At 38.2% G+C, this 13,133-nt stretch overlaps 1 protein-coding gene across 1 annotated transcript in view; it reads right to left on the reverse strand.

The window, feature by feature from the left end:
* Nucleotides 1-7,142: 7,142 nt before the first annotated feature.
* Nucleotides 7,143-13,133, reverse strand: part of rnf145a (ring finger protein 145a) — a 105,490-nt gene continuing 99,499 nt past the window's right edge. The window contains 3 exon segments of the mRNA XM_020533051.2: nt 7,143-8,212; nt 8,215-8,643; nt 12,370-12,726. Of these exon segments, the coding sequence (XP_020388640.2) occupies nt 8,147-8,212; nt 8,215-8,643; nt 12,370-12,726 (852 nt within the window). The 3' untranslated portion in view covers nt 7,143-8,146.

A 13,133-nucleotide genomic window follows, 5' to 3' on the forward strand; every position in this document is an offset into this window, starting at 1 on the left:
ACTGTTCAGTAAATCAAACATTCGCAAATGGCTGCTCTGTACCATCAGCTAAGCCTAGCTGAGGCAATACGACTGTCATTCTAATTAAACTCAGCATTCCCCCTTTATTAGAGTGGAGGAGAATCCCAGAATTCCCACCCTGGATCATTTCTCCAAAACTAGCGCTGGAAACCGTTCGTCTGTGGACCCTGCTTAAAGCCATCAGCTGCGAGGCGTTTCACCTTCAACAGGGTCTTCCCTCTCTGCGAGCTCGGCTCACACACCAAGAACAGTCAATTAGACTAGTCAACAGGAGATATCTGTGAAGGTACACAAAGGTAAGGCTTCACCAAAAACAAAAGGAAGGGAAACCTGAAAGGACAAACGATGGGAAAACGATTGGACACGAGATACAGAATGCAGATAGTTGACGTGGGGGCTGAGTACATGGGAATGACCTCAAGGCTCCAACAATGTCTTAAAATGTGACTGGAATCGCAAAGAGGTTTACAGTAGCATTTACACACACTAGATTGCAACGCATCTAACAGCGCCCTATTTATAATTTACACTATGGATTTAGTCTGTTCTTTTCTCGGACACTTATTTTGCTGTTACTATGGTAGAATCCATTCTCAATCCGCTTCACTTATTTTAGAGGTGATGATACTGCAGTAGATTGATAGCAAGTGCAAAAGTAGACTACCATTTACTGATTAGCAACTCACTCACTGCCCAGTGGCTGGACGACTGTCTTGCATTGCAAAGTGATGCCAACAGTACCCGCACCGGCTGAGATTATCAGGAAGCAGTCTCTTTCTCAACCTTACCCTTTACGTGAGGCGAAGTGACCCTGAGGGTAAACCACCACCAGACGTCTCTCTCCAACGAGAGATTAGCTCCAATGATCTGGTAAGACTATGACGCGTTTATCTTTACCCCGAACCAAATGATACATAATAGAATTTGGATTTTAAAATAAGTCACAAAAAACTCGAATTTTATGGCGAAGTCACAATCAATAACATAGCATAACGTATTTTCATGACAATTCAATGGGTTTCGTTGTCATCTCAACGTCCTAGTTATTTTTAGTTAAACTGCACCCCCTACAGGAGTTACGTTATAGAGCGTCATCCTAAAGACTCGCATTTACATAGCATCTTTATTGATTATATAGCATTTTGCAGGCACTTTTCAAAGTGTAGTCGTGTTATAATGCAGGAAGCACAGCAGCCAATTTGTGCACAACAAGCACCCACAAACATTAATGACCACATGATATCTTTTGTCATGTTGATTTAAGGACAAATATTGGCCACAACATTGCAAATAACATCCCACTCTTCGTCAAAATAATGCCTTGGGATCGCATACATTCATTTGAAAGAGCAGACAGAACATTCACTTCACATTCGAGCCAGAAGTCAGTTGCTCAGTGATATGGCACTCGCTCAGTACTACAGTGGAGCCTCATCTTTGGTTGCTGCACTCAAGTCTTGAATCCACCACAGCCTTCTGACTCAGACGCGAGTGTGCTATCAACAGAGCAGAGCTAAAACCATGATCATAATTTGTGGTGGTAATATATGGAAAAGTTAACAAGGTGCTCAGGCTTGACATGTATCCCACAAGTGTTAAGGCAATTGCAATCTTGAACATTTACACATTTATCATGTCATAATAATTTTTCTTCCTAATTTTATCCTCTCCAGTTTAGGACAGCTAGATTCCCACAGTGAACAAAAGCCCTTCAGTATCTCACCCATTTCTCGTGAGTGCAGAAAATAATTACTGGCAGACAAAAGCAATTTCTTATGGAAGCTTAAAAGACTAAGGAATCATTTTTGACTGAATACATCCAACCAATGCAGGTTAGCAATGAACAAAACCAATAAAGTGTTGAACTACATAGCCAAAACAGTAGAACACAAGTCTCAGGAAGCAGCGACTAAACAGTGGAGCACTGCGGTGAAACCACATCTAAAGTACAGTGTCTGGCTTTGGTCATTGAAACACAAGCGAAACATTCAAATACTGGAGGCAGTAAAGAGGGAAGCCACAAGGCTGAGTCTCGTGTTTAACGGCTGTCTAATGAGAAAGACTAAATAAACATAGCTCAGAAAGGGCATACATCCAAACTAGTCTTGTTTGGAAATTCTTCACACTGAGCGATCTATATTTGGGAACCAATTTTAAGGATGAGTCGTGAAGGCTAAAACTATGGAATTAGCTAGAAACAATTAAATGCTGGAATAGGATGACAGAAAGATCTTTCTGGGTAGATCAATTACTATGGGCTAAATGGTTTTGCTGATACCAGCAACTATTCCATTCTTGTAGCTGAAATCGCATGGTCATTTTTTGTGGCAGAGATGACCAAAATTCAACCGGACAATTGTTTCCTTTTGACAAGATAATTTTGAAGGTGAATGCTGCCTAATTTTTTGGCCATCAATTTTCTATTCTTACGCCTTTCCTGAAGATGGTGACTCTCATTGTTCGGTTCATGAACAGAAATGGCCTTCCTTACCCCTCTATTTTGCCCCTCCTTCTTATGACGGGGCGGCAAATGTTAGACTTAATAGGCATGATTGGATAGACTGACGACTGTCACCGGGCATTCACACATGCATTTTTCCAAACATGTACATAACGTGATGGTAAGCAAAAATAAAGCCTAAGGATGATTCCAAGATCAGGGATAATGAAAATATCTGCAGCCTCTGTACTATTCCAATCACATTCCCAGACCAGGGATCAAACCACAAGAGCTGTGCATCAGATTAACAGTACGCTTAATCTTTCAGCAGTTTGTAGTTAGGGCATCATTTTCAAAGTCAAGAATAAACCATTACAGTCAATTGCTTTAGTTTTCTGTGTCTTCTTGTTCAATGTTTGGAAACATCACTTTTTAAAAAGTGAATGCTGAGGGCACAATCAGCTATGTTAACTTGGATAAGCTCCCCTGCTGATAAAAATGAAGTATTAACTAGTTGAAATTGATGCACCTGAAATTAACAACTATCCTTATCAATGCAAATTGCTTTTTGTGGAAGGAATTTCTGACCACACTTTTACTATCTCTCCTGTCAGTTTTTGCTCCACTCCAAGTTTTAGATGTTGCTTATGGTTTACTTTTGAATTAATTACTGATAGAATGTCACTGTATTGGAAAGACCAATTCTTGAGATGAGCACTTCAATTTAGGCCCATTTGGGCGGGTTTTAAACTTTCCACAAAAGTACTTCAAAACTGACAATTCTAATACCCTGCAGAACATTACGCTCCATTCACAGTTTTCTCTCAACCAACATGGCTTAAAAAGACTCATTCATATATGTTATGTTCTGATGAGCTAATTTTGGGATGTGTCACACTTAAAAATGACTGGTCTTCCAATTAATTATACAAGTTCCTCACAGAGTTGTAGCTAATATTAATGAAAAGTGAAAAAAAACTAAGGAAATCAGACTTTCCTATTAACAACAAATTTTACATTTGTTTTAGGTTCTGTAGAACCTTTTTCATGAGTGAAGAGAGTAAAACATGTGCCTTGTAAATTGAAGTACACTACGTTGCTAAATTCCTATGTAACTAGTACATGAAAAAAGTGAAATAGCTTTTAAACAAAATATATTTAAATAAAAAGATATAAACTCTATTTAGCAACCACTCGATGCCTCTCCTGTTTGCCAAACCTTCTCGTCACATATGACCTGCTCCATGACCCTTCCACTTGCTGAACTGCCTGCTACTCACTCCCTCATCTCTCCCACTCACTGGCTATCTCTTCTGAACCCTCACTGTGTATTCTGGACAGCACCAACTTTTATTTCTGTAAATCACCAGTGACATTCTTCAGGTTTGAGGTGTGGTAGCAACTAGGAGAGAAAGCTACAAAAGCTAGCAAGATACAGAACAGCTGATAGCATAAATGTTGTAATTGGAGGTTAAAGTACAGTTTCATACTAAAATGGAATTATGCAGTCTGTACATGGTACACAAGGACTTGATAATTTGGGTAAATTTACTGAGGTTTATTATTGAGGCAGATCAGGAAGTTTCTGGTCTGTTCTGGAGTACGTTTCTGTGTACTCAATCTATCATTGTGAAATAGCACATTGTGGAGGAACAAAGAGACTATGACAATAGTTGGGAATAAGGGAGAAGAGAAAATATAAGCAGGGCTTCCAATCATACATCTTCAAGATGGTCGAATTCGAGATTCAAATTCCAAAACTGTCAGAAAACTGTGCCAGTCTCATTTTAACTTTACAGAAATGGTGTTGAATGATACACAAACCGAACTGAGCATTTATCAGAACACTTCAGTATTTAACTGCATATATTCATTCCTGGTTATATGACACGAATGAGACTTCAACAATGGCTGTGAAGCATAAACAATAAAACAAGCTGTACTAACATTATGCTCAATTGCTTTTAAAACATTGTGTTTGAATCTTTCCAGCTGTTCTAAATGGATTTGTTAAAGCGTAAAAGTAGCTTGATGGGGCCATCCAAATAGTTACAGATTTACAATTGAGTTTTATCTAAATTTAAATGATGGCTTGCATATGGGCCATATTTGAATTTCAAACCATTCCTTCTCCACTCTCTGGTTGCACCTAAACTTCCTCTCCATTCAAATTATGATGGAAAAGCATTTGTTGGAAGATTCGTGACTCCTGTGCAAGTTATTCTGGAATTGACTACAGAAGAACTTGTTTGTCAAGTCTGCAGTGCTTCAGAATTCAATACCAAGCTTGAAGAGTTCTGACATGCTTCAAGAATGATCAAATACCCACTGTAAATACCGACCAGCAATATTTCTAACTTTTTATTTCATCCACGAGCATCCAGGGAGACAATTATGATGACTTCTCCAATAAGTGAAATCTCATGTCCTTGGACCCTAGAATAGTAAAAACAGCACTTAGACATCATATTATGCTGTCAGTCTTCAACATGTTTCTTCAGCCAAAGGTCTAAAATCTTGACAACAAACAACGAGAACAAGATTTCTCCACTGACTACATGCGAAGAATGCAAGAGATAGGGAGTGTATGCCATATCCTCATTAAATGCCAGAACAGGCTTAATTATGTTCATAGCTGACTTTGGATTTCAATTCCACTTCTCACCTGTTCCTCATATCCCTCATCTTATTGGCAGATCAAGAATCTGCTTCTCCCAGCTTTAAATGTAATCAATTCTCGATGGAATGCCAAAGACAAAGCTGCCTTTAAATAAAGAAATCTCTAACTCAGTTCGAGATGACTGACCCCTTAAGCTGACATTCTGCCCTCAACCTCCAGATTCCAAAGTCAGCAGAAACCTGGTTTTCATAGAATGATGTACAATTAAATAGGGGTTGGATCATCAGATCCAATATCGGCAGGGACATTAAAGACAAATCTGTACTTGACCACATCATGGTAGTATCTCAAATTTTACAACAAAACCTATCATAAAATTTAGGTGAATAAAATTATAAGAGAATGTAGCAGCTGTAATGTTTAAGCACGGTGACTCAGATAGGCTTTTGAGAATTTCATTCATCTTTTGGACAACTGGCAGTTGAAGGAATCTTTCAAAGGAATTTAAAATTATACTAATCTCAACGAAGGACCATGATGTAGCTTCACAAGCTTGGGCAAAGATAGCTAATTGAAAATTCAAACCTATCCTATGCTGGATCTAGATTGTAGTTGTCCAATCCTGTTGCTTTGCCCTTTTACCTTTTTTCTCTGCTTACACTGTAATTAATTAACAGATAAGACCATCAACAACCCTGGCTTCTAATTCAGCAGCTTAATCCTCAAGGAGGATAAGTAAAGGACCCATGAACTCTAGGTTAGAGGTCAGATCTCTACAAACCTGCATGGATTTCTTTTTCTGGAATACAAGAAAAAAAATAAAAGCTTTTGCGCAGTACACAAAAATCAATTAATTTAGCAGAAAAAAAAGAATACTGCATCAGCTGCAGATATCCCATTAACTTCTACACCCAAAAAGGAACTAAATGGCCGTACTTACTCTGTCCCCTCCCTATGCTGAGGATTAAAATTCTCTTCTCCACTAACAGCAACATTCCTAAATAAACCACATGTGGATAACTACTAGGTGGTTTGTAGCAAGAACAAATCTGCAATGTTGTTCCTAACTCTACACCAGACATGCAGCCCTATTGAAGAAAAGGGATAGTCGGTACTTAACATGACGAGCATGTCCTTCAAAGGGTTGGTTCAAGTCAGTTTCGGCTTGCGTCTAATTAAGCCGTTTGTGACGTGGCACTGACTCCGAAAGTACTATTCCGTATTTATTATTGGTGATCCTTTCATTGAGAGCAAAATTACAGCAAGCTTTCAGAAATTAAGAAGTCCTTCCTGACGCTGATTTAAAGTTTGACAGAAATTCAACTTGATTTAAATTAATGCTGTGACTCCGTCTGTATATATTTGACACAGTTGTCAAGCAGTTGCCATCAGCTGTGCTCAATTGTATTATTCTGCAAAATAACCCAAAGAAAAATTTGACAATGAACAATAAAAGTACTTTTATATCCTTTAACTCCCTTGTTAGCCAGGTATTGGTCTAATCCTGCCCTACAATAAATTCAAGAATTTTGCATCCATGCTCTTTAGGGAATAGAATACCATACACAATGAATTCTCAAAAATATTTCATAAATGGTGTAATTAACCGATCTCAAAAACAAGACAAATTCATGGAAAAACAAACTGCTGCTCATTCCCCTGAAATTCAATTTTGATCTCACCAAAATGATTCCAGATTCAATTTCCAGTTTGCACCATATTAGTTGGGCTGAACTGGAACAATAAATTAGGGTGCTGGTAACTGACTTTGGGGTTAGAGAGTTGGGGTGTGAGATGGGGCAGAATCCAATCATCCTTGTTCCGAACTGCATGTGTGTTGGATGTCAGATGAGGTGTAAATCAGGCTCAACTGCGCTGCATTCCATGGCTGAATACTCACCACAGCTCATTGCTAAAGCTCAGATATATAAAATGTTACCCCAGGAGGAATCAATGTTTTCAAGAGGAGAGGAAACAGCAATTATGTAACTGATGACTTGATGTATTTATTCAGACATATGTACACATTCTCAAAATAAAACCCCACAGGATTTGTCAGAATAATTTGAACCATGATCTCATATTTATTATTTAATGCCAGTCTGGTTCTTTGCAAATTGTTCACAATTTTCAAAAGCTACAGAGTAAGACTCTCAACTCTCTAGTTCACTTATTGAAAAAAATCAACTTTCCCTTTTATGTTCAAAAGCACACAGTAAAGTAATATTAAACATGAGCCTACCTACTTAAGCCATGAAGAATTAAGAAAATATGTCATTGATAACTCCCTTCCTCCAAAAAAAATTGTGCAAAATCTATCAGAGCTCCAAAATGGCTTTTTCTCTTTTGCTTTGTTTCATCATACAAGTTAATGTAATCATTTCCACAAATCATAATTGTCAAGTGAAAAATAACACTGTACCCCTCAGGCTTCAAAAGTCAAACGTGCTATATTCATCGTGCAATTCTGCTCTTATCTGTATCCTGTAGTTCATCCCACTTATGACCCTTCAAGAATTTCAAAGGAATCATAAAGTGCTCATAAAATCTCCAGTATACTTCATTGAGCAGGTTAAGTACAAGCCAAAGTTATTCACGCACCATTCATCAGGTACTCATTAAATACTTTGGAAATGCACTATAAACTATGACAGTGCGATCACAGTTGCTGAATATAGAGCTACAAAAATTTTAATTTTTTTTTTAAAAAGTCTGCTTGCAGCATGTGACTCTAACCATGCTTAAAGCTTCTAATTATATATAAATATAATACGTCAGTCAATCTAATTATTTCATGCCTACAAAACGTCTAGCAAAAACAACCTCTCCATCTTGCCATGGTTGTGTCTAATACTGTAAAGATGATGTGGCCACAAATTCATTAGATCCCTTCTTACAAAATGTCTCCAGACCTGCTTGTGAGAACATTACATTCGGTTTCTCTAAATACATTTCAATTCACTTCCTGCTTAAGCTGTCAATTTCAAATATAAAGCCATTGCCTACATTGTTTTAAGGCTTTAACATCGCGGCAGTATCACGGCAGGTTACAGTGACACTCTGCTTCATACAATTCCCTTACATGGGCATTTGACACCGCCATGCATTGTGTATTGAAACTCTACTGTATTACAGACAATTGTTGATCTTCATCCTCACAAAGTTCTGCTGGATGTGAAAACTCAATTTTGCCAGCGTGAGAGCCATTTTGTTCACGTCGATGTTCACCTGTGCCTGGATCTCCATGAGAACTGCAATCAGTATTCAGAGCTTTCTGCCCCTCTTCTTTTTGCCCCACAAGGCCATCTTCAGAATGGATAGCTAGAACTGAATCATTACCAGCAGGTCCATCCTCTTGTCCAACCAATTCTTGCGTCGCTCTTGTCTCATTATGGGGCAATTGCTCTCCTAGAGCTTGCACTGTTGTTGTCCCAACCTGCTGCCCTTGAGATTTCAGCTGCTGATGACAAAATGGGCAAGTTTCTTGTACATAAAGCCACTTCTTGAGACAGGCAGAGTGAAAGAAATGGCTGCATGGTGTAATCACAGCAGAATGCATGTCCTAAAGAAAAAAAAAGCAATTTGGTAAGCAACATATTAAAATGTGTAATTCCGCAAGTACAAATTGTGGCTGACAATTTAAAGTATCCTGGGCAGCAAAGGATTTAAGGATATTGTTTTTGCTCCACAGATGCCACAATACCATAAGATAAAGCAGCAATTAGGCCATTCAGCCCATCAATTCTATTCTGCCTCTTGATCATGGCTTATATGTTTCTCAAACCCATTCTCCTACCTTCTCCTCATAACCCTTGGTCTTCTCACTAAATCAATAACCTATTTCTGTGTTAAGTACACCCTATCACTTGGCCTCCATAGACTTCTGAGGCAACGGGTTCCACAGATTCACCACAGAAATTCCTCATCAGTTCTAAAGGGTCATCCCCTCACTGTACTAATGGAAGTATTTTCTCCATGTCCACTCTCAGGATTCTGCAAATTTCAATGAGATCCATCCTCATCCTTCTAAACTCCATTGCACACAGACCCAGAGTACTCCACTGCTCCTCCTATGACAAACCCTTCATTCCTGGGATCACTCATGTTAATGGCCTCTGGACTCCCCCCTTTGCCAGCACATCTTCCCTTAGCTATGGAATCAAAAACTGCTCACAATATTCCAGATGTGGCCTCGGCAGAGCCTTACACAGCCTCTGAAGTACATTTCTGCTCTTGCATTCTAGCCCTCTTCAAATGAATGCCAACATTGCACTTGCCTTCCTAACTGCCAACTGAAGCTGCATGTTAACCTTAAGAGAATCCTGAACTAGGACTCCCTAGTCCCTTTTTGCTTTAGATTTCCAAAGCCTTTTCCTGTTTAGAAAATAGGCTACACCTCTATTCATCTTACCAAAGTGCACAATCTCACGCTTTCCCACATTGTATTCCATGTGCCACTTCTTTGCTCACTCTCCTAGCCTGTCCAAGTCCTTCTACAGCCTTCCTGCTTCCTCAACACTCCTGTCCTTCCACCCATCTTGGTGTCATCTACAAACATAGCAACAATGCCCTCAGTTCTTTAAATATAGTGTGAATAGTTGAAGTCATAACATGGGCTCCTGTAGAACACCACTTGTTCCTGGCTGTTATCCTTTATCCAATTCTCTGCCTTCTGCCAGTCAGCCAATCCACTATCCAGCACCTTGCCTCAAATATCATGGGCTCTTATTTTATTTAGCAGCTTCCCATGTGGCACTTCGTCAAAAGCCTTCTGGAAATCCAAACACATCACATCCATGGGCTCTCTTTTGGCTAATTTGCTTATTACCTCCTCAAAAGATTTGAACAGATGTGTCAGGGATGACCTCTCCTTGACAAAGTGGTGCTGATTCAGCTCTATTTTTAACCATGCACTCCAAGAGCTTCACAAATCAGATCCTTAATAATGGACTCTAAAATCTCAAAAGACTGAGGTCATGCTAACCAGCCTATAATTTCCGGTCTTCTGCCTCCCTCCCTTCATAAACAGGGGTGCTACATTAGCCATTTTCCAGTCTTGAGACTTTCCCTGACCACAATGATTCCTGAAATATCACCAACAATGCCTCCACAATATCCCTAGCTGTCTCCTTCAGAACTCTGGAGTGTAGTCCATTCTGCCCAGCAGATCTGCTAAGTTTCTCAAGCAATTTGTTTTTGTTTCAGATTCCCAGAACCTATAGTTTTTTGTTTTATTTCACTCAATTAAACAGTTCTGATGTAAAATCTTGGAGTAAAGTACAAACTATTAGGATTGAAAGAGACTCAAATTACACCTTAAACTCATGCATACGATTCTTTGTACAGGTCTTATGAATTTTAAAAGTACAATTTTCCTGTTTTCATTTAATATAAAAAGAAAATAGAAATTTAGCAGATTTACCTGTGACAATATATTGTTAGCAATGCACCACAATTTTAGTAACAATTTGCTCAGAAAGGTATCAATTAAATTAGTTTCCATGAGTCAACATGAAAACATTAAATTTACAAATTTAGGTGACAACTATATCTGTTAAAATGGAGTTGAAACAGTTTCTATTCAAAATATAATTGAAATGTGGTTCCTAGAATTAAGAGTGATGCCAATGTCATTATATGAGGAAATGAAACATTTGTACAGACCACCAAAAAAGTTAACTATATTCACATCTGTCAATCATCCACTTTAAAGTATACTGCATTAACATCAAGATTGCAAAACTGGTCTCCTAGACTGACAGGGCAAATATGCAGATCCACAATATCCTATGTAATAAGCAAAAACAAGATTCATTGCTCAAACTATGAAGGGAGGGAAAGGTCAGATAAATTCACCCTGACAGCTTGAGAATCACCTGGAATGCAGATACAAGTATTAAAATAGACAGATGCTTACAAAGGCTGAGCCAAAAAGAAATGCATAATATACTGACGACAACATGGATCCTATCCTCACTGTAATTTGTACAGCCAAAAAGGTCTTGGGTTAAAATCTATTGCAGCCTACTGAGTAACCCAAACTAGAATCAGGGAAGAGCAGAAATCTAAAGGCCAGGTATTGTCTCTAACCAGTAACTCCATGTACATTAGCACATTGAAGTGAAAGGAAAATAAACAGAAACGACACATGAAAGATGAGAACAGAATGCCAACTGTCTATATTCACACATGCAAACTAGTAATTAAGTTTGGTAGTGGAGCATTGCCAGTACCTGCGGAATGGCAATTTGGACTAATCCAGATAAAAGAGCAGAATGACTTGTGGTGGAAATTACAATAGTACGAAGAAACTGATGATCCAGCACTGTCCTGAATAAACCTCAAAGTACCAAGTTGCAGGCAATACTTTTAGAAACTGTAAAACCTGTCCTTCAGGTCACCTTCAATAAACAGCCACCTGTGCAATAAAGCCAGCGATTCTCAAAACCAATAGGTTTCTAATTTACATGTAATTCAATAGAACCTGCAATTCAATTAAGCAGCCATCTGCTAACCTGGAAACAGACGCTAGTTTTAAAACAAACTGTTGAGAGGAGAAATGCGAATGGAACCTACACCTGAATTAAAAACTCCTCTCAAACATACTTCTAATCACTGTTTAAAAATGTTTTGTTATGATTACCCTTTCAAAACTCAAACACAACAGCTTGATACAATTCATAGGCTGGTTATAATTACACAACCAAGGAAGGAATTTTTTTTTGCTCAACATGTTGATTACAGTATATCTGTGAGCTAACTATTAAATCTCCTTTTTGTTGGAAATTCTTTTAAATTAAAGAATGTACATTTTCTACCCACAATGGGTAGAAGACCAAACTTTTTCTGATTATTAGTAACAGATTTGCCTAACTATTTCTCTTCCATTACAGTGGTTACCTCTATATTTTACTGATTATACCAAACTGGTAATTACCAGCACACTGTCCCAGTACGTATGCTTGTCCCTGAAATCCAATAATGATACTCATCAACTTTGAACCCAAATGGAGGCCCATATTATATAAACAAATGATTCAAGTCACTCAAACACTATTTGTAAAACAAATTACTTGGAAAAAGTTTTGTTTGCATTTAAACCATTTTCATGTCATAAGTGACACTAGAAGGTGATGGAAGGAATTTTATATCAGTTAGGATTTAGCAGAAGCTAATACACATACAGAACGTGAACTGAACATAAGGACAGCCAACTGTGATCTTCCTGAATGAGAGTTTAGGTACTAAAGCCAGGGTTTAAGTGTTGCACTGGTGCCATGCTACATACCTGGTAACAGATGGAACAAATGTCATTGTGCTCTTCAAGCTGCTCTTTAGTGGCAGTTGGCAGAGAGTTGATCTTATTTGCTGCATCCCTGCGGAGAAGAAAGCTCTTCCATCCCAACTGTGCTCGAAGCCAGACATTGAAGTAGGAATGGACAAAGATGATGGATGAACCCATCCAAGTCCACTCTCCTAATATCGTCTCTGCTACTCCATAAGCAACAACACACAAAGCCACCAGGAACTCGAGCAAGCGATATGTGCCATTCACATAGTAGATCACATCGTCAAGGTTTTCCATTGGTTCTTTACTAAATTCCTCCACCATAAAAAGGATATAAATGAAAAGTGTTCCAAGTACCTATTAACAGGGCAAACTTGTATTAAAGGATGGTTTTAGCATGACATCAACTGCCAATATGTAAAAAACAGCAATTCCAATTAATGGATTTGTTATTAATTGAACTTGAAAAAATAGTATTTTATAATACATGCTGCTATTTGTCATTTGTCTGTTTGAATTATACTACTAGAAAATATTCAGGTTTAACTGCACGCAAAATTGAAAATTGAATGTATCCACGTCATCGTAAAAGGGATATTGAATGATATCCAGTGATGATTTCAGTATTTCCATTTTCATTGCAAAAAGCTTACAAGTTGCTGTCAGATAAAAATGGACTTTTTTATGTGATTCTACTTATGGGTCATAATTTCATTACCCTTAGCTATATTACATTATCAACACACGAATTTTAAAACCCACTG

This window comes from Rhincodon typus, chromosome 12 (assembly GCF_021869965.1).
Source record: "Rhincodon typus isolate 14 chromosome 12, sRhiTyp1.1, whole genome shotgun sequence".
In the NCBI taxonomy this organism is placed as follows: domain Eukaryota; kingdom Metazoa; phylum Chordata; class Chondrichthyes; order Orectolobiformes; family Rhincodontidae; genus Rhincodon; species Rhincodon typus.